The sequence below is a fragment of the Perna viridis genome, chromosome 7 (assembly GCF_037379345.1).
Source record: "Perna viridis isolate PV_CMFRI_1.1 ecotype Kerala chromosome 7, ASM3737934v1, whole genome shotgun sequence".
NCBI classification, from domain to species: Eukaryota; Metazoa; Mollusca; class Bivalvia; order Mytilida; family Mytilidae; genus Perna; species Perna viridis.
This window is the reverse complement of record NC_142451.1, coordinates 15,911,410-15,936,614: the sequence shown is the minus strand read 5'-3', so window position 1 is coordinate 15,936,614 and position 25,205 is coordinate 15,911,410. Positions and strand designations below refer to the sequence as shown.

Sequence of the window (25,205 nt, the reverse complement as noted above, 5' to 3'; positions counted from 1 at the left end):
TAGCCTGTTATTGAAAATGGTATGGGCCACAAACTACAAATTAGTGAAAAGTAAAATCATATCAAAATATCATAACAACTAGTCAACCACAACTTAAGTTATAACACAAAACCAACTGTCTAGGTATAATGACAACAACAATGTCATACCAATATACAACCACAAAATTTTGCAGTTGTATAAAAAGTTACATTTTCACCTTAAAGCACCTTACCAACTGTCTTGCACTTATAGAACATGTGTTTCTCCCCAAATCACAGAATGCAAAAGATCATGCATTGTAACAGTTGCAACAGCACTTCTTTGGAAATTTCTGACTCAAAGTGTTCAATTAATAGCCAAAATGTTGAAAATGTGAAACAGTTTTTCGTGCTATTTTTGTACTCCGATTTTCACAAATTTGCATTTTTGGATCATAAGGGGTTCTTCTACAGATTCTAATGAAAATTTTGGACATATGAGCAATTTTTTTTTTTTAAATTGGCCCTACTTGTGGTCAGAGTACTAGGAAAAAATGGCCCAGGTTCTTTGTTGTCAAATTCTCAACTGACACCACCAACCATCAAATACTGTAGTTATCTGTGAATTCTATGCCATGACTTCCTAGTAAAAAGTAGCACAAGCAAGAAGTTCTTCACATGACATGAATTCAGTAATGTAAACTGTGAAATTTTAATGGCAATTTCGTTTTTTTTCTGTATGATCAATGAAATGTAAACCAAACTGTCATGAGTATATCTTTAAAGAACATCATGTATGTAATACAGTTTAAAGAACAATATGAACTTTAAATCTGCTTGAAAAGTACCATATATTGATATCAGAGAAAAAAAAAGATGGTGCCAAATTTTTTCAGGTTTACAATACAAATATACATGTATTACTACCCTTTTATACTTAAGAAAATCTGAAAAAAATCACAGGATTGGTCTTTGATAAGAAGTGAGAAACAACATGTATCTTTAGATTTTTATAGGTACAAATCTTCTTTTACATATCTTTCTTTTAAAAAATAACATAACAATAACAATTTCTTGTAGTTTTAGCCATGATGCTAACACTGTCATCTGTGTACTGTTTTGTCTCTTGTCTTCACACCAAGATGGCAGTTGGTTAAAAAGTCGGATTGTGACATGTTTTTCAAAGCATTAAACACATCTGTCATTCCAAGGCTGTCAGGGTATCTGCAATTATGAGTTAACAAAATAGTTATAGATAATAATCCAAGATATGTATAAACAAGCCCAACACCTAATCATACATCAGATGATTTTGTACCTAACCCCTGCACACAGGACTCTTGATGTTGACAGTATTCTAACTTAAAAATAAAACATAATCCAATACATATCTAAATAGTGAAATCATCAATATTTTCCCAAATGATTAATTTTGAACTATTTTTGAACAAGCTGTCTGAAGTCTTAAGTTACAACACTTCTTTCATCATGATTTTTACTTTTTTAGACAAAAACCAAAGTTGATTCTAACTAATGCTACAATTTGTAAAAGAATGTTGATCAAAGAGTATTATCTATAATTTCTGGCATGTTTTGTAGGTCAGGCAAATTATGTATAAAAGTTTCTAGTAAACCATCCCTTTAAAAAATAGATGGTTCAAAGGCAACAAATCAAAATATATTTTTTTTTAAATCTTAAAAATGATACCATTGAATATAAGTAATTCCACAGTATAGAAATAGGCTTTATTATTAAGCTATAGTGTAATAACTATTTATTGGTAAAAGTGATTGACTAAAATATTCAAGTTTGATGTAACCTACCTTCCATTACTTATTTTACCAGCAAACATTTCTGTTAGTACATCACCGATAAAAGACTTCATCACCTGTAGGGACATAATTGGTTTACATATAAATATAAGGAGAATGGATATTTTTAAGAATTTCTAATATAAAAAAAGTTTAAGTGCATTTTTATTAAGACTGAATTGTGCAGTATCCAAAACCAAAAACACTGTGAACAACCCTAACTAACTTATTACCTCTCCCCCACATTTAATAGCATGCACTATTTGATTTTGACTTCTGAATTGTTATGGATCAAAATTTAAAAATGAAGTTGCACAATGGGAATCAGTGAAAATTTCATAAGGTTCCATTCAGAGGTGAAACAGTAACAGATTAGAGATGGGTACCCCTATGTGTAATTAGGAAAGGAAGTACGGACAGAAGGAAGGAAAGTCACCCCATCACTGCCCACTCAAAGTGGGGGTATAATAAAAGCAAAGGGACCATAATTAGAATGAGGAACAGAATATTCATGATCAGGGGACAAAGACAGACAAAATATCAAAAATAATACATTTCAACTAAAACAATAAACCTAAACTAAAGAATAAACGAGCAACACCAGACTCAGCTTAAACTGGACCACAATAGGAAATAAATAAACAGGGGTGGATCCAGACACTTTGAAAAGGTTGCCAGCTGAGGTTCTTCAATGAAAAAAATGGTGCTGGGACATTATTTGCCATCTTTAGTTGATTTTACACATGAAAATGACAAATTTTCCAATAAAAAGGTGGAGTGTCAATTCCCTTGCACCCACTCTGGATCCACAACTGAAAAAATTCAGACATTCTGACAAAAAAAAAAAAAAAAATTGAATTGTTTTCATGCATTTCATTGGCAGAAAAATAGTGGCTAGTAAGCAAAAAGCAAATCAATAGGTTATAGTTCGGTTGAAGCATGCATAAAGACAAATGATTAAAATTATGCATACTTGTATGTGTTTATACATAGAAGTAAAATCTTGGCATGCATAAAAGTGACTTAAGATATTTACATCATGGCAAAAACCCTGTAAACTTTACAATTTCTCCAAGGAAAACTTACAGAGAATATCATATCCTCTGGCACACTGCCATGGACACCAGCGTCTATTTCTGATGGCTCAAACTTCACTCCAATCTAAAATATTGATGATGAAATAAATAGTGTGCGCTATACAAATAAAGTATTATAAATTTCCTGGTTCTGACATGTCACCTACTTCTTATAATAATATTGATTTTCATGATTTTAGAAATAATGTGTTGTTCTATAATATACACAATCTTTATTATGCATTTTTAAATCACTACGAAAGTAAATAAAACAACCAATGAAATATCTTTTGAAAACTTAATGAAAATAAGGTGTCATAGTTTAATATACCTTTTGACATGTATCCTGTATATAAAGGGCAGCTGCTGAAGGAGGCAATATATCAATATCACCCTCAGCCTTCTCCTCAGTCATAATCTCAATTGATTTCTTCTGTGCTTTTTCTGCAATTATTTTTTTTCTAAATAAGTTATTTTGTTGAATATATTAGAAGCTCTTCTTAACAATAATGGGTGATTATATACGTTAGATTAAAACATAAAATATATAGCTGTCTCTTTGGCACCTGTTACTTTTGAAGTGTCGTCAGTCAAGTAAGGGTCAATAAACGTTTTAAATTGACTTATGTATTCAAATACCAGTAACCATTGATCTTTTTTTTGCATGATCTGTTTTGCAGACTGAAGGAACAACAGGAAACTGAAAATTGGCATCATTCACCAGTGAATCAATTATGTAAATTATTATCAAGGACGACTTGCATATTGTAATGTCCATCCAAAATCTGGATTTCAGACTCAGCTTGTTTATTATCTTTTACTTAGTAGTGCTAATATGGCAGAAGTCTTTGAAGTTGACCATTCCAATGATTTTTATTCAATTAACTTTGACAATTCTAAAATAAACATTATTATGCTATCTGTAAGCAAAAACAATAAGACACCTGCTATATATTCACAAATGGAATGGATATGACACCTAAAAAGAAAACCTGGTGTCAGCTAAAATTGACAAAGCAAGTTATCACTTCTAGATATCATGATAGGTATCATATTGTGAAAGGAGAAAGTTCAGTAAAGACCTTTTTTGGCCTCATAATTTGGGCATTTTTGAAAATTTATTTAAAGCTGATTTCTAGGTTGTATTAGTATAGTAAAATGGTCCCAAACACTGAATATAAGATGTTTTTGACATGTTTTATGACATTATCCAGAAATAATAGTATGCATTTATGTAACTTTTATTACAAATACATTTAACTTTTAACATTTCTTCAATTTTAAGATGGTTTTTGTGTGAAACGGAAGTGGCCACACATCTGTTGACTCAAAATATTTTCACATGAGTTTTAACTGACAATTATACACAAAACATATGAAGCATGAGAGTCAATACACGTGGCCACTGTTAAATGAATGAAAAACTGCACAAATTAGGTGTTTTCCAGCCTCAAATTATTACCTTAAACTGACCAAATTAACTATAAAACACATTAAAGAGCCAGAGAAACAACATAAAATTTTCTTCATGTAGACTTTGTTTTTGAGGCAAAACTTTGCCCTTACTGAACCAACTTCTTCCTCATAACACTCAGCTCTACTAAATTGTATATATTTTGTTTAATTTCTTAGGGAAAAAAAAGTGCAACTAGTACTGAAAAACTAGTATAAATCAGAATATGTCACCTGTGCCTATAATATCAATTTCCTCCTCATCACCAACATCAACTGGTGATTCACTGCAATTATCTGTTGGAATTATCTCCCTTTGACAAGTCACAGATGAGAATTTTTTTCCAATTCTATCAGCTGTTAACTCAACACCAAATGGATGCAATGTTGATTCTGAAATAATTTAATTAGACTGAATAAACTGTAGAACTTAATCATCGATTTAACAAAACCATAGAGTTCAGAGATACATTTCTTATAATCTGTATGCCAAAATAAATATTGCGGTGTACTAAAATTAGTAACCATGAAAATTAATACATATGCAGTAATTCAACCAAACCTCTGTAGCTCAAACACTTAAGGACCATTCAAATGTGCCTGATTTATCAGGAGTTCCAAAAGCTGAAGTTTGGAGGTTTCTGAATATTCTTTATTTCTGATTGGGCTTATTTAATGAATTGAAGTTTTATTTTCAGTAATAGAATAAATGTAGATTCATATAACAATTTTTTACAGGCATAATTACCTAAATAATGCGGACTAAATGCATGAAGTCTGCACCATAACATGATATGTTTTGTTGTCCAGAGTTTTGTCCCCTTGTATGTATCACCATCTAAATGTTTTCGGATGAACTTTCTACAAAAACATGCCCTCTGCCACTGAAAAAGATTTGTGCTGATTAAGAAGTATTAAAAGTACTGAAATAAGACATTATCATCAGAAAATGTACAATGTGGAAACTTTACTCACACAAGTTTTACCACAAAATAATTTTGATTTTGACATATTGTTCAATATGTTGGACATCAGGTTGAGGACTGGGTAGTTCTGTAATGGAATTGGTTTCATCCAAAAATAATATACACAATAATTTTTTTGGTAACTTTGAAACGATGATTGCAGAAGAAAATTCCAGTGAACTGATATTTTCAGAATTAAAAAAATCAGATGTACAATTTACACAGGTTCAAAATGGGTGTCATGTTAATCAGGATTCAGTTTAACCATATTTCAATATTATCTAGGAAAGAGGCCAGATAATAATTTTAACATAATCCCTAGTTAGTACATTTTTGTAACACAGAGTTTGATTTTAGGATTTTGGAAGCTTTAGTCACTTTCACATGAGAAAATGAAGACCATTTTAATGGTATATTTTTTAAAAGTAGTACCGGTATTTGCTTCTGACACAAGATACTTCAGTAACATCTGTTACTTACAGTACTGTCTAAACTTGAATATATATTGCATATGAATTAAGAACATTTTTTTGTTTCCACTATTATGCAAGCATATTTTCCAGACAATCCAAATAGCATACCTGAGATTTAATTAAAAAAAAAAGACATGTACCAGTACTACATGGACAGATTTAAATACTTTCAAATAGGTATTTCCCAGGTGTTGCCTCACAAGATTCTACTTTTAGCACAATTTCAACTGTGCTTTTGGGATCATGACCTAATTTAATGACAAATTTATGTCATTATTTCATAGTTTTAGTATTGGTCCCTGAGTAGTTCATTTATATAGCATAAATGATATTTCCAAGATCGTAAATATTGCTGACATGCAAACACCGGGGTAGTGACCAAACTACCCACATTTGTTTTACAATCAAGTTTGATAAACAAAAATGAATGATAAACAACTTTTTAAAGTAAAGGAAGAAACAATTACCTCTGAGGCTCTTTGCTTGCCTAGTTTCCATGACAACCATTCTTCTACGGTGGAGGCACAATAAGGATGTTGATATTTGTCTGAAATAGAAACACATCTTTTACAAGCAAGTTATTGACATGAAATGTGTTCTAATTTTTACTACATAAGTATTAGAGGTATGCACCAGTTATAAATTATTGTAATTTATAGTGCCATAACTGTATTAGTTAAGTTTTCATTTTGCAAAGAAAAAACTAATCACACTTGTAATTGTTGTTAGTGTGTTGAATTTTAACAGAAATCACCTATTGGTCCTTAAATTTGGATTGTCTCCCTTCCCAAGAGTTCCAACATAGTCCATCAAATGGTAAAAGAGGAGTTGCGCTAATAAACTTCAAGCATACCTCTCCTTTACACATCCATCTTACAATGATTATCTTTTTTCATGAACATTTACAAATCTTACCCAACCTTCATTAACTCTTACATACATGTACATTAAAATATTGTACTTTAATACAAAACAGACAGACAGTCAGACAGGACAATTCCTATTTTTAAGGTAATGTAACAAATTTGTCAGTTTTATTCTTTCCTCAAGCTATGTTTACATACTTTCAAAGTATTCCTGAAGAATCTGATAAATGTTTTAAGTGATACCACCCTATCTGAAGATTCTGCTATTGTCTTACCTGCTGTTAGTGATACTAAAGGATGACGTTTGACAGCAGCACGAACCAAGGACAATACATCTGGATAATCATCAGCCCTGCAAACAATAAATTGTAGATTGATTGATTTATTATGGTTTAATATACAATGGAAGTGAATTGTCGATAACTTTTCAAACTGTTTGTAATATTTTTATAACACATACAGAAAAGATTTAACTGAACTCCTTTTGCACTTAAAAACTGGTTTGGATAAGATGGTATTGGATTTACCAAGGTTGGAAATACATTTAAACGGACTTAAGAGACCTTAAAAAATGCCTGGTTAAGACAAGTTTTTGGACTTTTCAAAGTGCTGTTCACAGTTTTTACTGTTGTCTTATCTGTAATGAGTATAATCATACCATTTCAATAGAAACACCAGCAGTATCAATTTAAGGCAGTAGACCTAGAGTAAGGGACATAACTCTTTAAATCAGTGATATGTTTGTTTCATATTAAATTTCACCAAAGCCTTTCAAGCTTTCCTTTGAAACAGAATGAAATCAGTCCAAGTTACTTTGATGCTTACATGAGATTGGCGTTAAATGGTGAATACAAACGTCCAATGATTTTTAAGAATTATTCCCTTACCTGAAGTCTACCTCCTTAACATTACTTATGGCTGTTCTATATGAATTTGTGAGTGAAAAACCTGATGACAGCTCAGGTTGAATTGTAGCACAGATCTGTAAATAGTTAATTAATTTGTATACCCTTTCTTGGTTAAAATAGGGCATTAATGGAACATTAAGTGATACCCTGCCACATATTGGTGAAAAAAGGGGGATGGCAAAATGTTCAAAATTGCCAAATTCAAAAACTACATTTTGGATTTTGCTGACAACAGAACCTATATAACAATCTTCATTCAATGTTAACTTACTTCAGTGGCTTGATAGCTTCAGCAATACTGTGTGGTGACATGATTCGGGTTGGTTCACATTTTTTCCTCAGGCAGATAATTCTCTTTGTCGGTTCACAGGCCTCTAATCGTCTTTCAGTTTCAGACCGTAGATCTAGCATAATCTTTTTCTCTCCTAATCCAGAAATTTGGGGATGAATATTCTTTTCAATGGAGGCAGATGCAGATGATGACTTCAATAAACTCAAACTAGTTTTAGGTAACAGTGATGATGGATTATTGCTAGAAATCACTGGTTTTTGATACTCTTTTGATAATAAACTCACACAATTACTTTTCTTATTAAAATTCTGTGATGTGTCAATTTTGATAACTGACCTATCTGTACTTAGTTGAGGAACAGTAGTTTTCAACCCAATCACACTACTACTCAAAACAGAACACATTTCTTTGCCTGAGTTCACATTCACATTTTTCACACTTTCTTCTGAACTTTTATCCACAGTTGTACTGCCTATTACTTTCAATCCTTGAGACGTAACTTTTAATTGTCCTTGAGTTGTGACATGACTAGACACTTTACTTGTTGTCATGCTAGTTACACTGTTATTGGAGGTAGCAGACAATCCACTAGATGCTATGGAGACATCAGTCTTTATTTCTGAAGTAACTTTAGCTGAAGTGACACCATTAACATTATTGCTAGTAGATGGAAAGCTTGAACTACCATTCAATTCATTTCCTTGAACTTGACCATTCTGTACTGATGTCTGTGATAAACTTATTGCAGGACTAACAGTCTGCTTCCCTGCAGACAGGAGAGACTTTCCAGAATTGTTGTCTATCTTACTGGTGAATATACTTTGTGCAGGCATGACAACTGTTTTTCCATTGGATGAATTCATCGTAAACAAAAGACTGGTACCAGACTTTAAGGGTTGACCAGTAGAAGGTTTGACTGAGGTTGCTGTTGTGACAGAGGTAACACATGGTATCAGTTTGGTACCAGATTTGCTTGGTGAGCTATTCACAGAGATAGGATCCCCTATAGAAGTTACTGAAACAGTCTGTTTATGAGTGGTAGTGGTCATTGCTGAAGGTGTTTTGAAAGCTTGAACACTTTGAGAGTTTGGCTTTTGCCCAGTACCTGTAATGGTAGCCTCCTGACCTAGTACAGCACTTTTTAACAATGACTTGTTGCTTGCTGTTGTAGTAAGAGTGGTTATATGTGTCTGTCCAGTTGGATTTAAATTTAAAATGATTGGTACACTGCTACTACTGCTTTTTAATGGTTGATTCACTCCAGTTTTTGTACTTGAAATACTTGCTTGACTTGCTGTTACATTTGGTCTAAGTGCCTGAGTGACAGATAGTGCTTGGCTTGGTGATACCATTAATGTAGAAACACTTGTTGATTTCACATTTGCAGACACACTAAGAGCTGTTGTAGTTTTAGGTTTATCACTTTTTGCAGGTTTTGAGGGTGACTGTAAAACTTGTTTCAATGCTGGCTGAGGGACTAAAAATATATTACCATGGGCATCCTTACATCTATAATACAAAGTTTGTGAAGCAGAGCTGAGGGTTGGGGTAGATGGCCTTATATTTCCGGCCAAATTAACCTTTCCTGAGTTTTGCAACACAACTTGCTGCTGCGTTGAACTTTGTTTCTGTGCTGCAGCTGAAAGCTGTAAAAGTGCACTTACAGTCTGTGGCTTCCCTGAAGAGACTGTAGGCCTGACAGTATTTACAAAAGATTTACCTTGCCCTGTTGCCGTAGTTATGGTAGGTATTACTAATGTTGCAGCCTGAGAGGCTTGTAAAGTAGACTTAATCAAAGATGGTTGCAAGGCCGAGTTCATAATCACAGCATTGGGTGTAGTAACTACTGCACTAGTGACCTGTGGAACACTTTGAATAAAAAGCATGTTAGACTGGCTTTTCTGTAATGTAGGTCTAATTATCATTGTATTTAATTTATTGTCTAGAGTACTTGGTTGCAATATCAAACTATTGTTGCCAACCATTGATTGGCTAATGATGAGATTCTGTTTTGTTGTCTGAGTAACTTGCTGCAAGTTGGCCTTATTCATGGTTTGTGTTAATGGTTGGACGAATTGTGCACCACTCTTTGTAGGCTGTACAATGCCAAAAACCACATTGTTCGATAAATCTGCCTTTGAAAGTTGCTGAACAGGAGTTGTTTTTGGTGACAGTATACTTTGCAATATCACAGCTGTATTTGTACCCGAGTTATCTCCCTTTGACACCTGAGCTTTTTGATTATCTCTTTTTTCATCAATAATTTTGTTGGGACTTTTCAATGAACCCTTTCCTACTAGAGGCTTTTTGGTGGGTGAAGATTTTGTCTGTGAGCTCAGTTTGTTAGGGGAGCTCCTGTTAACCAGAGATTGTCCATTCTTATTTGTATTAACAGAGAACTTTGTTGTAACCTCCTTAATAGTTACACCATTTAGTTTTGTTTGATCTTTCAATTTCTGTTTTTGCTGCTCTGCAATTGTGACATGACCTTTCTTCATAAGATCTGAACCTTTCAACTGAATTTTCAGATCAAAGGAAGCTTTCTCATGAACAGGTTCTTTCTCCAATTCAATATCAACAACCTGAAATAAAAAAGACAGTTTAAAATTTATCCTATATAAAATTCCTTGAAACTATGCATCAAGTAGAATAATTACTAATTAACATTCGGTTTATAAAACATTTTCATACTTGTTAATCATTGACTAAGTTAATTAATAACGCCTAGCTATTGTTAGAACTTTCAATACATGTATCTTCATTACAATTTGACCTTCTATTCACTCCAAAGATTTATTACTCACTTATGATGAATGAGTCAATAACTGCTTTTACAAAGATAGTTCCTTGCCCTACTTTCACCAAGACTTGTACTTACAGTCTCTGATCCAAGTGTCTGTAGACCAGTGTATGTTCTATCCAACTGAAACATAAAAAAAATCTTTTTAAAATAATACTCATCAAATTGCAGTCTAATTTAAATGTATAAAGCTTCAATAAAAACAGTTCAAAGGTGCTCTAAAAGCCAACCATTAACTCTCATCATATTATTTGTATCTATATAAATAATACCCATAGCATTATCTGCATTGATATAAATAATACCCACAACATCATCTGCATTGATATAAATAATACCCACAACATCATCTGCATTGATATAAATAATACCCACAACATCATCTCCATTGATATAAATAATACCCACATCATCTCCATTGATATAAATAATACCCACAACATCATCTGCATTGATATAAATAATACCCATAGCATCATCTGCATTGATATAAATAATACCCACAACATCATCTCCATTGATATAAATAATACCCACAACATCATCTCCATTGATATAAATAATACCCATAGCATCATCTGCATTGATATAAATAATACCTACAACATCATCTGCATTGATATAAATAATACCCACAACATCATCTCCATTAATATAAATAATACCCACAACATCATCTCCATTGATATAAATAATACCCACAACATCATCTCCATTGATATAAATAATACCCACAGCATCATCTCCATTGATATAAATAATACCCATAACATCATCTGAATCGATGTAAATAATAGAGGAGGAAGCCTTCATAATGGTCATCTATAAGATTTTGACCTGTGACCTTGGAATCATAAAGGGTCAGCCTGCAGAAAGTGATCTGCCATGCAAATACCTATCATAACTACACAGCCTTTCTTGTTACACAAAAGTGTAGAAGAAAAGGCCAAGCAGTTTAGATTGTGCAAATACAGAAGTTAAATACTATGACCAAGGACAAATTAGATAAGTTATCACTTTATCCTCTTACAGGTTACACCTGCCTCATATTAGATAATACCTTTAATTGATGAATGACATCTACTCGTTTGTTTCTTTGATCTTTAAAATGAAGTTGGACACGGACTGGAAATTCTCCCCAACCTCTTCTGGTCAGGTGAAATGGAGGTTGGCTATCAAAATGAGAGAGAAAATAATAGCAAGTTATAGTTTACAATAAAAATTCCTTATGTAGATATTGTGCAAGACATTAAGGACAGCACTTAAATGATATATAAATTAATGAATTTTAATTAAAAAAAATGTAATTTGATTGGATGATATTTTATTTTCATTAAACTAGTTTTTGATGGCAAGTACTAGACATACATGTACTTTTAATTAATGTTCTTATGTTCAAAATTGTACATTATTTTTTAAGCGAATTGTTTTAATAAATGCAATGCATTATAGAATAGTAAACCTGAGTTGAGTAATAAAAAACACATTTTGCAATATCATGATTTTATGATGCCAACAAAAAAGCAGAAATTGACAAATTCAGAAGTTAATATATAGTTAAGAGGAGAACGTAACGGTAAAATCTAGATTCGAAAAAGTGGAATTCTGCTTTAAAGTGGAAGAAGATCATGTCAATTATACTCAGAGATGATTTTACAAGGTCTACAAAAAAAGCAGAAATTGACAAAACCGGATGTAAATATACAGTAAAAAATGAATCATAACGGTATAATCCGGATTTGAAACTGCGGAATTCGGCTACAAAGTGGAAAAATATCATCCCAGTATACTGCAAAAGAACACAGCTGAAAATTGGAACAGGTACTAAATTTCATGTTATAAAAACAAAATAAAAACTGTAGCAGAGGAATTTGTTAATTCAATATTTCCATTCAATATTTATGTACTATAATACTAACAACCGCAAATAGAGAGCATACTAGAATGCATCCCTCACCTGACCTCCACCAAATCATTTGGTCTGTAACTGGGATGGAGGAAAAACCAAACTTTCCTGACATAATGATCAATATTTGGTTCCTCCTTAGGGCCCCTGACATAAACCATCCATTTATGTGTAGATTGGTCATTTTCTTCTCTACGATCAATTGGAATGTACCTGAAAACCACAATAATAATTTCGAGAAAAGGACAAATTTAAGAGGTAAGATGAAGATGGTCTAGTTTTATGTTTTTGTTTCTATGAGTATACTTCACGTTAATTTGTGTTATTACATTAATTTCTGTTTGATTGTTTTTGTAAGTTTTTTTAGTCAAACATCTGTATCCAGATTATGAATATCCTTTTCCTCACTCTATTCATGGTCTCCTTCCTACCATAAATATAAAAAATCTGTTCTGGTAGACCATAAAGTAATGTCCTTACTTATATAGATAAACTTGAATTATGGAATGTTTCCTGTGTAAAAAAATCGATAATTCACAATATGAAAAAAATTTGGTAATTTCACTCTCAAGACCTTCTCCCATCAAAATGTTACAATGCACATATGCTATTCACAAAATTTAAAATTTATGTTGAAAACAGCAATAAATTATGAAAATGATGCCCCCGCATTTAACCTTCATACAGCTATATCATAACTCATAATTGTAAAGAGCACTTTGTCAGATGTGTTATTATGTCTGTGAGACACAAATGATGCCCCCGCATGTGGATTTGAGTAAAATTTAGCATAGCTGAACAAAACTTAAACTCAATCTGTAACTAATCATGACAGACTCACATACCAAAAACCAGTCAAATATCTTCAAGCATTTACAAAAAAAAGTGAAAAACTATTATTTCAATACAATTTTTAAAGTGCAGGGCCCATTATTTTGGTAAAACTCAGCATAGAAGAATGAAACTTATACTCGATTTGTAACTAATCATGACAGACTCACATACCAAAAGGCAGTTCAATATCTTCAAGGGTTTACAAAAAAGGTGCGGAAAACTTATTTCCATGAAATTTTTAAAGTCCAGGGCCCATATTTTTGGTAAAACTCAGCATAGCGGAACAAACTTTAAGTCATTCTGTAACTAATCATGACAGACTCACATACAAAAAATCAGTTCGATATCTTCAAGTCCAGGGCCCATAATTTTGGTAAAACTCAGCATAGCGGAACAAAACTTTAACTCGATCTGTAACTAATCATGAAAGACTCACATACAAAGATCAGTTCAATGCCTTCAAGGATTTTCAAAAAAAGAGTGGAAAACTTATGGGACAGACAGAATTACAGACGGAATTACAGACGGCATGAATAACAGACGGACGGAATTACAGACGAACGGGCAGGTGTAAAACAATATGCCCCCCAACTTATCATTTCGGGAGCATAAAAATCTATATAATAAATAGGATAACCAAAAAATAATTACTTGTGTAAAGAATACTGAAAAATGACTAGATTTAATGAGTGTGCAGAACTTGTTCCTCATACTCATTAAATCTAGGCATTTTTCAGCACTCATGATCATATTTTGGTTATTCACTCTTTCCAATTAATTAACTATTGTAATTTCTACACCACTGGTGAGATTAGCTCCCTGTAAAATGAAAACCCCAAACCATTTAACTGTTAAAACACTATTCAAATCCATGAAAATTTCCCATTCTGATTATCCAAAATTGTGAAAGATTTATGGAATAGGAGATCCATAATCTAAAACAATACAAACAATTTAAGAATCTATAACTGCATACGTTCTGTGATTTGAAATAGTGTTTTAAAATGATTCCCATTAATACAAAATCTTTGTACCCCTAGAAACAGAACATACTTAGAAACATTTCCAACAACAATTCTCTTCTTCATTTTGAACCTTGAACCCCTGCCACTGTCTGGTTCAACTTTAACCTTTGTTGTGTCAATAAGTTTAATACCATCAGCTTTTCCTGTTTTCACTGCTTCCGATGGAAATTCCTGTAATAGCATACTTTTGGTTGGATGAATTATCTTATTTAATTATCTCTTATTTATGTTCAGCATTTAATATGAAAGATGCTTATTTTTTGCAGTTCTCTTTAGAAATGAACTAAAATGGCCATTCATCAAACAATTATGTAAGTTTTCTTAACAGTCTGAATTTTTGTACATGTGTGTCATGACTATGAGAGAAACTGGCAGAGAGCAATACTTTTACAGTCACAAATACTATGGTTACGAATGGACATCACTTTGGTATGTGAAATGATTTAATATATTTGCTAAAAAAGTCAATTTGTTTTTTTTCATGTTGTGAATAGTTTCCATTTTCTTAATAAGATAATTCATTGTTGATTATGATAAAATAGCTTTGAGCTTATAACATTATGCTGAAAGCGTAAAAACAAATATCGATGAAAAAAAATAAAGCAACATAATTGCTGGATTTTACTATGTATGATATAATTGAGAAAAAGAGAAAATTTCATATACATAAAAAAAAAACATTTGATTAAGTAGATACCTCAGTAGGTTCTTTCTTTACAGTAATCAAGCCACAGCTATGTGAATTATCTCCGTTTGATGGTACAGCACCAGAGCAGCCCTGCTCGGAGACAGAATAATTCTTTGGTGCTTTACCAATGTGTTCTTTTACAGTTGGATGAATAGATGGGGGCTCATTTGGGTTCTGTCGGACCTAAAATTAAAATTATACATTTATTTTACTATCTAAAATGACTCAACTTGAAATATCAATTAAAAGAGGTACACTGCACAACATTAGTCAAAACTTAGTTTTCACCAAAATCCCATTCAAGAGTCTTCTTTCCTACCCTACCAGTGCACCTGGTCCATGCTCCCAGTTTTTAGTGGAGTCCGAGTTGCTCATTTACTTTTGTTACTTTGTATGTATGATTTTAGTTACTTTATGTTCTTTATTGTGTATGTCTGTTTTCCATGTCTGGTCGTTGTCCCTGGATTATATTCTTTTGATTACCGCTATAACCTTGGTTCCCTTGATTACTCTCTTACCCTTCCTACAATATAATATTAAACATTTAAAAAACTCATAACACTGGTACTTACAACTCTTGCTCTAATTAAACTGGTCAACTGAGTATAAAAATCTCTAAGGAAAGTACCTATGCCATTCTGTTGTTCTTGCTTAAACAAGAGGCTCCCAGGAGCCTGAATCGCTCACCTGGTTGAATTTTGCCTTTCAAGGGCAATAAATTAAACAAGAAGTTGTCCAACAATTTTAACTCAAGAAAACTTTGATAGGACTTAGGATCATTTCAGTAAATGAAAGTCTAAATCTATCAAAACATTGGCTGAAAACTGTAAAAAAAAAAAAAAAAAAAAAAAAAAAACTGTCAAAACCTACTTCATTTCTATGCAAGATACTCCAAGAAACACTTATACCGAGTTTTGTTTCAATTGGTAAAATAGTGTCCGAGGAGAAGATTTTTGAAAGAAATAACATTAAAAATAGCAAAAAAAATTTGAAAAAGGGCAACAACTTCAACATGGCTTAATAGATGAAAATGAAAATTTGACTGCAGATAGATCTCATCATGCTGAACACTTTAACCCCAAATTCAGAATTTGGCTAAACCTAACCGTTTTGGAGATATATGCGAAAAACTACTGTCTGACCCTATGTTCTATTTTTAGTAACGACAGCCATGTTTTTCGATGGAAAAAGTTCTATGCACGATACCCCAAGGAACATTCATACCAAGTTTGGTTCCAATTGGTCAAGTAGTTTCAGAGGAGAAGAGTTTCGAAAACTTGTTAATGTCATCTTTGGCCAGGTGAGCAAAAAAGGAAAAAAAATGTTGAAAATAACCAAAACTTTTTTAATCTTTGACATCTTACCTGTGAGAATTTCTGTTGTCCAGCTTTGGAATAAAAGTTGGCAATAATACATGCCCTAAGTCTGTCCATAACCAATCTACACTGATTTAATCTCTGAAACCAAATCAATGGTAAAATAAGAAATAAAAAACTTAAGTTTTGTAGATAATTCATAATCCAACTAAGGCTCTCATAAATAAAGAATTGTGTGGTTTTAGTTTCTGTCTCATTCAGACATGGTTTTACAAAGCCAACCAAAAATGCAATAAAAAAGAACCATTACAGTAAATTCCAAATCTGAAAAAAGAGCAATAAAACTTTAAAGCAGAAAAAAATCAGGTCTGCTACTTTAATGATACACAAAACTCAGAATATTTGTTATGTATGACTAGAGGTGTAATGATTCAACACAATCTTGGCTGACAATCCATATCAGTATTTTTCAAGACAGGTCACATTTGTGTATTTCAATTAAATTGCAATGAATTATTTTAAAAAATGACTCATTGTCACTTATGTAGGTCAAAACTAGCCTCAATCCCTTACAGTTTCAGCAGACTATAAGTGTTATCACAGTGCAAATTATATTTTAGATTGAAAAAAAAATTGACTTCTGGTTTAGTATGAGGAGCAGTTTGATCTGAATCGAAAAATGATTCTGTTAATCTATTTCTGGATTGTAATTAAGAAAATTGTGATGCACCAATGCAGCCATGGATGGATTCCCTACATATAAATCTACTTCACTGCCTATAGGTTCCTATAGACACCAAAAGTCAATATAACGTTAAATCTTCCATGAAAAATATATTTTTTCAATTTCTGAAGTTGTACAGAATGCTCCCTACTATAACATTTGTAACTGTTGAAAAGAAACAATATTTAATTAACCACTTCCTACTTTTATCCATAGTATTTTCAATATGACTATTGAAATCTGTTTAAGCTATAAAAAAAAAAGGGTATGTTCTCAGGCATTTCAACATCCCAAAAACACTCCTACATTGGCAATTGATATTCCCTGGCAAAAAAATTAAATCCTTGGAGTATCATCCACAACTTTTCCTGCACATGCATGTTTTTTTAAATTGTATAAAAAATATTTCTCAGCATAAGCAGGATATAATATCATGAAATATTTCACCAAAAATATTTGTTAATTTGCTTCTGATAAAAAAGGCTCCCTCACACATCTTTTTTTTTTAAGTGGCCTGAGAACTTAAACATTTTTCATGGCCTTAGGGTGGATCTTTTTCTAATTCCTTCAGCCTATGTAGTCAGAAATTCAGAGAAAATCAGATGTTTTAGGTTAGTTAGCCAGTCTTCTCCACAAAATTCAAATAACCTGATCAGCATCAGCAACTTCTTCCTCTTTGTTTTGTATTTCCAAACTGAACTGGCTCTGAATGATGTTTTCAATCTTTCGTCTGGTTGCCTCTTTCGCTGAAATATTTAAATCTCTAACTAATTATCAGCTTTTATATTTTCCTTTTTAGTGCTCAAAAGACAAAGATGTAATTAAAGGCTTCCAGGAGCCTGAATTGCTTACCTGGTTCATTTTTCACTTTTCAAGGACAATAACTCTAGTAAGAAGTCATCATACAACTTCGACCATATAGACTTTTTTATGCATTGTCATAAGAATCATGTCATCAACTACCGTATAAGTTTTTTTTCTATCTATTAAAGATTTCACGGTATTAGCTAATAACTGCAAAAAAGATTTTGCTTTTCAAGGGCAGTTACTCAAACAAAGAGTCATACTACAACTTTGATGGAAGTAGACTTGGATAAAGCTCTCCAAACTGAAGAAGGATGGCTGGATTTATTTTTTGTATTTCTATTATAGTTTTTGAGATATACATGTATGTAAAATTGGTGACTTGACTCTCTCGGTCTAAAAATAGCAGTGGTGGCCATGTTCTATGCTGATCTAAAAAATTGACATAAATTTCTATGTAGATTACGTAAGGATGCTGGTGACCAACTTCGGTAATAATCTATGTAGTGGTTTCAAGGAAAAGATTTTCAAAGAAAAGTTAACGACAGCTGACAAGATACATCGAGTGATGGCGATAGTTCACATGGGTTTATAGAACAAGTATTTCCACTACATAATATCTTAAAGCAATGTACAAAATGGCAAAGAAAGCTTTACCGGGTACATCAACTTTGTAGATTTTTAGAAGGTATTTGACAACCTACATAGAAAAAAAACTTAAGAAAATACTAAGATTACATGAAACACCATCTGAACTATTGGAACTTGTTAAAATTTTTTACAATAACTTCACATGCAATGTAGGGCATAGTAACATTTGGTTTGCTGTAGAAACTGACGTAAGACTGGGCTGTATGCTCTTCTCATCAACTAAGCAATTAGGAGATCCATAGAGGATACACCAAGAGGAATAAGTTGGAAAATGGAACATTAAATCTACACTTGAAGATCTTGACTTATGTGATGATCTAACATACCAATTGCCACCAGCAAGAAAAAAAAACTAATTGCCTTAGTAAATTTGCCAGCCAAGTCATTTTAACATTTTTTAATCGGTCAGACAAAATCAGAAGTTAAGATACTAAACAAAGCCAATCCAACACCAATAAATGTAGATGGAAAAGATCTACCTATTACAGAAACATTCACATATCTATAAGTTAGGCAGTACAGTTAGGAATAATTGAGGTGCAAGAAATGATATCATGAATAGACTAAACAAAACTAGGAACATCTTTTGGTCTTTTAATAACATGTGGAAATCATCTCAATACAGTAAGAAAACCAAAGTGAAATTGTACAACAGCTTCTACTATCTACTCTGTTACATGGATCTGAATGTTGACAAATGACAGAATACAACCCTACAAAACTCCATACCATGAGTTAAAAAAGAATCTTGTACATTTTCTAGCCAACAAAGATATCAAACGAGGATCTATTTTGCCAATGTAATCAAGAAAACATGGCTACAATATTGACAAGAAGATGCTGGAAGTGAATTGGGCATGAGCTGAGAAGAGATCAGAGAAGCACTACACTGGACTCCAGAAGCAAAGCTAATAGGTGGTAGACCTAAAACACATGGATGTGTACTGAAGAAGGAGAAATGAAGACACTAAATTACACCAAGGGAACTAACAAGAAGATGGCTAAAGACAGACAGAAGTGGAGATCCTTTGTTACTGTCCTACATACCAATGGCATTCCAGGCCCAGTAAGTAAATAAGCAAAAATTGACATAACAGTAAAATGAAGAATCATATCAGTAAAATCTGGATTTGTATAAAGGGAGATGTCTTAATGCAGAGAAACAAATCCTTTGGTGTTAAATCCTCAAACCTGTTATTCATCACTAGGGCTGAAACAATACAGTTACCTCACAATACAATACGTATCATTTTACTTCCAAACAATACTATTACTTCAGATACGATACAATGCACTTTTACATTTTGTGATTTTAATTATACTTATGGATTTTCATTGTATTATTTCAACCTGCGTAATTAAATCAATTTGAATTGAAACTACTTCAAAGCATGTGATTGGAAGGTAGAAGGGGGATCTTTTATCTTTATTTGATCAGAATTGATCAACCCCGGCTCAGCCATGCCATCTGAGGTCGCAGTCATTACATACCATCTTCTTCAAGGAATCTTTGTCTCTTGGTCTGTTGTTCTGTAACATCTTCATAATCTGGGTCAAGTTCAACATGTACACGCTTTGTTGCCATACTGTTATTAATTGACTGAAAAGAAATACATTCTGAACATGAACTTAAATACACTATAACTTTTTTCAAACTTAATAAGTTTTGCAAATCCAATAAACTCTATTTTAAAAGTTCGGTAAAATGAATCAATACAGCCATTTTTTTTTTTTTTTTAATTAAATTTTCTATTTTCAAGATTCATGAAATGCTTCTAACCAATGTTGACTGTATGTCTGGGCAGAACCAGAACAATGTATTAAGAGGGGGCTCCAAAAAAAGTCCCAGCAAGGCTATTACTTGCTCAATATTACCAAAATTTGTACAAATAGCAGAATTTTTAAAAGTCTTCAAATAAAGAAGTTTAATGCACCAAAATATAATACCGCTATATTTGGCATCATTTTTAGGAAAATCATTCTACTTTCAAATTAAAATTGTCGTACAATGGTATTGTGATCAAAATTTGTAAAAAAAAAAAGGTCATTATCGGTGGTACAAGCTACTTCATAAATGTGAAATTTCATGTGCTTAGTGTGTAATTTTCCGCTTATTGTGGCAAGCCAATAACTAGTACCCTTACCAAAAATCACATTCTTGTGTTGTTGCATTAATGATATGTTATTCTGCTAGGTTTGTTTTGTTTAGTTTGCAAGAAATCTTTGATAGAATTTTGTATTTGTGTTCTTATTTGGATATCTGCTTATTTTTTTCAAGTGAGATTATAAGACTTGTACCAATTTTGAGTATGATGCATTCTAATTCTGTATTGTAAAAGTCAATGTGCATAGTCTTTAAATTTCGACATCTAGTACTGTGAATACTATTGTTCGTGGGGTACCAATTTATTTGGTTTTCGTGGGTAGGTCAAACCATGAAATTTGTTTCCCAACGAATAGAAGATTCCCAAATTTATGTGGTTTTCATGGGTAGGTCAAACCATTCCCATTGATGTGTATACTTGAAACTTAAAAACCACAAATTCAAGAATCCACAAACTTGTGTTTCTTCCCTGATCCACAAAAATAAGTATCAACGAATTAAAGTACTTTCAGAGTACTAAGACTAGTAGAATTGAGAGATGGTTTTAATGGGGGTTGTAACAAATCTTATTCAATAAAACATTTAGAGACGATTGGATCAGTGGTTTAGCTAAAGAAGAAATGATAAGTGTGCCAAAACATTTGAAAAGGAGTAAATATGCCTAACAAATGGGAATGTTTGTTTCTTATGTATAAGAAGGCACATCGAAAGACTGCAATTGCATTAATTGTATAGATCCAATAAAACATTTCAGCTTTGACACACATCATTTTCTTTATATCAACAAAATGAGGAATTCATAAAAAGAGTGTCAAGTCTGATGCAGAGCTCCTATTAATTCTGAATATCTGACTCTGAAGATCAATTCATTATGGCACTTTGTTGGTGGTCTAAGAAGGAAATTGATGTTATTCCCTTTCTGTGGGGAACCCCCCTTTGGCTATAATACATTTTTTTTGTATCTCATGATGAACAGGGATTCCATATATATTAAATTAGGGCTTGCGTGATATCATGTACTGCAAATATTTATTTGCAATTATAATTGTATAATATACCATAATTCTGAATCTTAACTCATTGTAAAATATCAAGACACAGAAGTTCTAGTTATTTTTCACTGTTTCCTTGCATTTAAGATATAAATATGAAAGCTAGTTTCAAATGAGACCTATCATAAAAAAAAAGTTGTTCTTCTGGAACAAGATATAATGTGTAAAACAAGGAGTCTTGGCAATCGGAAAAAATTGTCTGCCGCTTATGCTTGCTGTAACTGATCGTGATATACGTCAGCAAACGAACGCTTTATAAAGCAATCAAGAACCATACTAATGATTTTCAGACCTATGTCAGGCTGAAAATCGTAATACTGTTGTTTCACTTGATGCTACATGAAGCAAACAGCATTTTGCTTTTCAATTAGACTAAAAAGGGAATACAAACTGACCTCGCAGAGCCAAACGAACTATTAGTTAGACAGACAACATTTAAATATTCATGTTTATCATGTTAACTCACAGCCAGGCAACAAAAATTCATATCTACATTACTTACGTTTTGATGTCTTCACAAAGAACCAAGCCTCCCGAAGTCCCCTACTTTATTTTAGTTCATTTGAAACGAAAAACTTGAAACAACCTGCAAGATTACAATAAACTATTCCGATATGAAATATATCAGGTTGGTATACAAAGGGGTAGAACAAATCGCTAGCTTCCATGCTACCCCGCCAAGAGGTTGTTGCAATGAAATTGAAATATCTTCTCTTTTCTGCTAAGCTTTTCTCATAACCTGACAGGCTTCAAATCAAAAGCTATCCCAATATCCAGTCACAAACTGTGTATTTACAGAATGTTCAATACTTCTACATGCTACTGATTTACTACAGCTTAACTCTGTTAAGAACCTATCCTTTAGACAACTGGGTATTATCAGTAACAGTTATGCGTTTTTAAAGAAAATGTTCCAAGTCAATGGCAAGTAAGCTTTTCAAACCGAAAAAACTGTTGCTGACACACATAATCAAACTGGTAAGAAAAGTGTCTAGTGGTGCAGCTTTTTTTGTTTTCATTTTGGGACCTTTCAAAAACTTGGTATCAATGTACAAAATAAAAGCCTTCTTGTTTCTTTCTTTTAGCTTGCACTGGCATGTTTAAGATGAATATCGGCCATATGGAGTGGAAGAAAACTAAGACCTAATTAATTAGGATACAATAATATGCTGTTTCGTTATGTGCAATAAAATCAATTTTGGCCAATAACGAAGAGTTGTTTCTGCTATTTTCTTTGAATTGTATTTATTGCATTATTAGTATTGTCTTTTTTTTTAAATTAATACATGCTTTCCCTTTCTCAACAAACTGATAGTTTTAGTTGTAGCCAGGGCAACACAAAAATAGAGATAGGTTCAGTGGTGTTTCTTTGAGTAAATAATATTACATGTTTATCGCAAATTTTGTCAAGAAATGAGATGGTTATATAAATCTGAGGCATTATAAACAGTTTGTTTAGCATTATATGATTATCTATGCAAATATATGAAATATTCACAAATTGGACCAAATGGGAACTTGTATTTGGTATTTGAATGGAAAAATGACACCTTCAAAGAAGCATTTAAATAGAAAAGTTGATATCGATATTTCGATAGAGCTTGAAATAAGCTTTCTGTCGATATATCGATATATTAATTTAACCATATTATATTCCAGTGCATTAAATTCTAAAAACTTGATAGCCTGCTGCCCCACTAAAACTCAACAAAAAAATGGCTGTATTATAATAGACATGGAGATGGTTACTTTTAAAATGGAATGGTAGTGGGCATGTAATTTTTCAGTGGAATTTTGAAATATTCTGTTAGATTCCAGTTTTAAAAATCGCTTCTGCTCCGTTCCAAATGAAAAGTAACAAGCTCCTCCTACTCTCTATTACAATTCAAAATGTCAACAAAACAGGCTCTCTCGTGGAAAATGATCAAAACTTCAATAAAAATTGTAATTTTTGTAGCAAATATGGCATCAGCATACAGGAAAATGATTCTGGAATCAAACTAGGTAGGGGTGACATGCACAATTTCAACCTGAAAGTCATTACAAGCAATTGAAGAGCATTACTCCATGGTACCGCTGAATCTCTAACTTTTTGTATGGCACATCATTCTGACCCCAACCTGACATATAAATATCCAAATAAAAAAGAAGAGGGTTGCAGGGACTGAGGAAATTCGGACTATATGTGAAGATACATGTACAATGTACCTTTATGTAGTTATCATCCTAAGAAGATATGATTTATTTTTTTTTAATTGGAAGTTTACGAAATACAATACACCATATAAATGCAAATAGATTAGTACACAGCCAAAACAAAAAAATAGTACGGTTTCCTGCTCTCAGCAAGAAATAGCAGGGAAATTATTTTAAAAAAAAATATTTTACACTGAGTTAATGGGGAAGAAATCTAGATGTTAAAGGTGCTTGAGTCAAAATGATAATAAAATGTTTAAGGCACAAAAAATATGATAGGTAGGGTAGCAGGAAACAGATATTTCGTTTATTTTTTTGCCTATTAGGAAAACATCTAATATCTATGCTTCGGAATAAATATTGAGAATGTATACACAAATAAAAAAAAACATTTTCTATATTTTATTAGTACATTGTACTGACAGTTCGTCTAGAAAACATCTGTTGTTTCATCTCTGTTAAAATATGGCAACTTTTGGTCTAATAATTTTTATTTATGTTTGACAGCGACGGGTCTCGAGTCAGTTTCGCTAATGGCATTGCAGTGGGTGGTCCTTTAATCACAGCGAGCATAGCTCTCGAATGCAAGACAACAGTGTATATTTGCATGCAACTTTAGATTAGGTTTACGAGTATTTACAAATATAATTTTAAAATGAAATGTTTTCGATGTTTTTCATGAAGATGTATATCCTATTTTCTTTACTTTTTATGGAGGCCGCCATGTTGCTGAAATCAATGAAAGTACGAATATTTTGATTGGACAAAGTTTATGGGTCATAGTAGGTCAAAACGATTGAAGCAGAAAATTTCGCGAAATCAATGAAGCATAAACACGCGTGCGGCAATGAAGGTGGTGGGGATCACGATTTACATATTTGTCTCATACTGGAAGTAACAAGATCAGGGAAATAAGATAGTTTTGTTCAGTAGCCCCTTTAAGTTTGGTGATCATTTCAAAATTCATGTAATTATTCTATTTTTTTAAAAAAATCTACCAAAAGTGCATGTGGTCCTCAGCAATAGATTTTTATGCCCCCGCAACGTTCAGTTGGGGGCTATTGTTTTTCCCCTGTCCGTCCGTCCGTAATTCTGTTCGTCCCGTTCAGGGTAGTTATTCCGCTTAACTCCTACAGTATTTAGGTTAGGAAGTTGATACTTTGCAGAATGAATATATATGGATTCAAGGATTTATGTATATAACTCCTTGATGGATTGAAGATGTGCATTTCAGCAGGGTTTTAATTTCTATCAATATTTGACATTTTCACTGATAGTTGGACTTACTCACCTGTTTGTCT

At 32.5% G+C, this 25,205-nt stretch overlaps 1 protein-coding gene across 3 annotated transcripts; it reads right to left on the bottom strand.

The window, feature by feature from the left end:
• Positions 1-957: 957 nt before the first annotated feature.
• On the bottom strand, positions 958-24,652 carry LOC148611520 (YEATS domain-containing protein 2-like). 3 transcript variants are annotated; one of them, XM_088592168.1, is made up of 18 exons: positions 24,611-24,652; positions 20,044-20,152; positions 17,746-17,843; positions 16,422-16,514; positions 15,067-15,240; positions 14,398-14,540; positions 12,562-12,723; positions 11,665-11,776; positions 10,683-10,727; positions 7,784-10,386; positions 6,880-6,956; positions 6,206-6,285; positions 5,049-5,184; positions 4,535-4,693; positions 3,180-3,292; positions 2,859-2,933; positions 1,785-1,849; positions 958-1,184 (listed from the first exon to the last, which is right to left on the bottom strand). In XM_088592168.1, exons 2-18 carry the CDS (start codon positions 20,135-20,137, stop codon positions 1,064-1,066), a joined length of 4,350 nt encoding a protein of 1,449 aa, XP_088448294.1. In that variant the 5' UTR covers positions 20,138-20,152; positions 24,611-24,652; the 3' UTR covers positions 958-1,063. The 3 variants fall into 3 exon arrangements, with proteins under 3 accessions (XP_088448294.1, XP_088448293.1, XP_088448295.1); XM_088592167.1 differs by having other exon boundaries at positions 24,328-24,638; XM_088592169.1 differs by lacking the exon at positions 24,611-24,652 and adding an exon at positions 24,545-24,606.
• Between the last annotated feature and the right edge of the window lie 553 nt (positions 24,653-25,205).

What these genes read in the sequence shown, in the direction of transcription:
- LOC148611520 (XM_088592167.1), bottom strand. Translation starts at nt 24,357, where the DNA reads ATGAAACAACAGATGTTTTCTAGACGAACT. An exon ending in AATTGATATTATAGGCACAG is followed by an intron (nt 3,293 to 4,534) that starts GTGACATATTCT and finishes AAATAATTGCAG; the next exon opens with AAAAAGCACAGAAGAAATCA. An exon ending in TACAGGATACATGTCAAAAG is followed by an intron (nt 2,934 to 3,179) that starts GTATATTAAACT and finishes TCAATATTTTAG; the next exon opens with ATTGGAGTGAAGTTTGAGCC.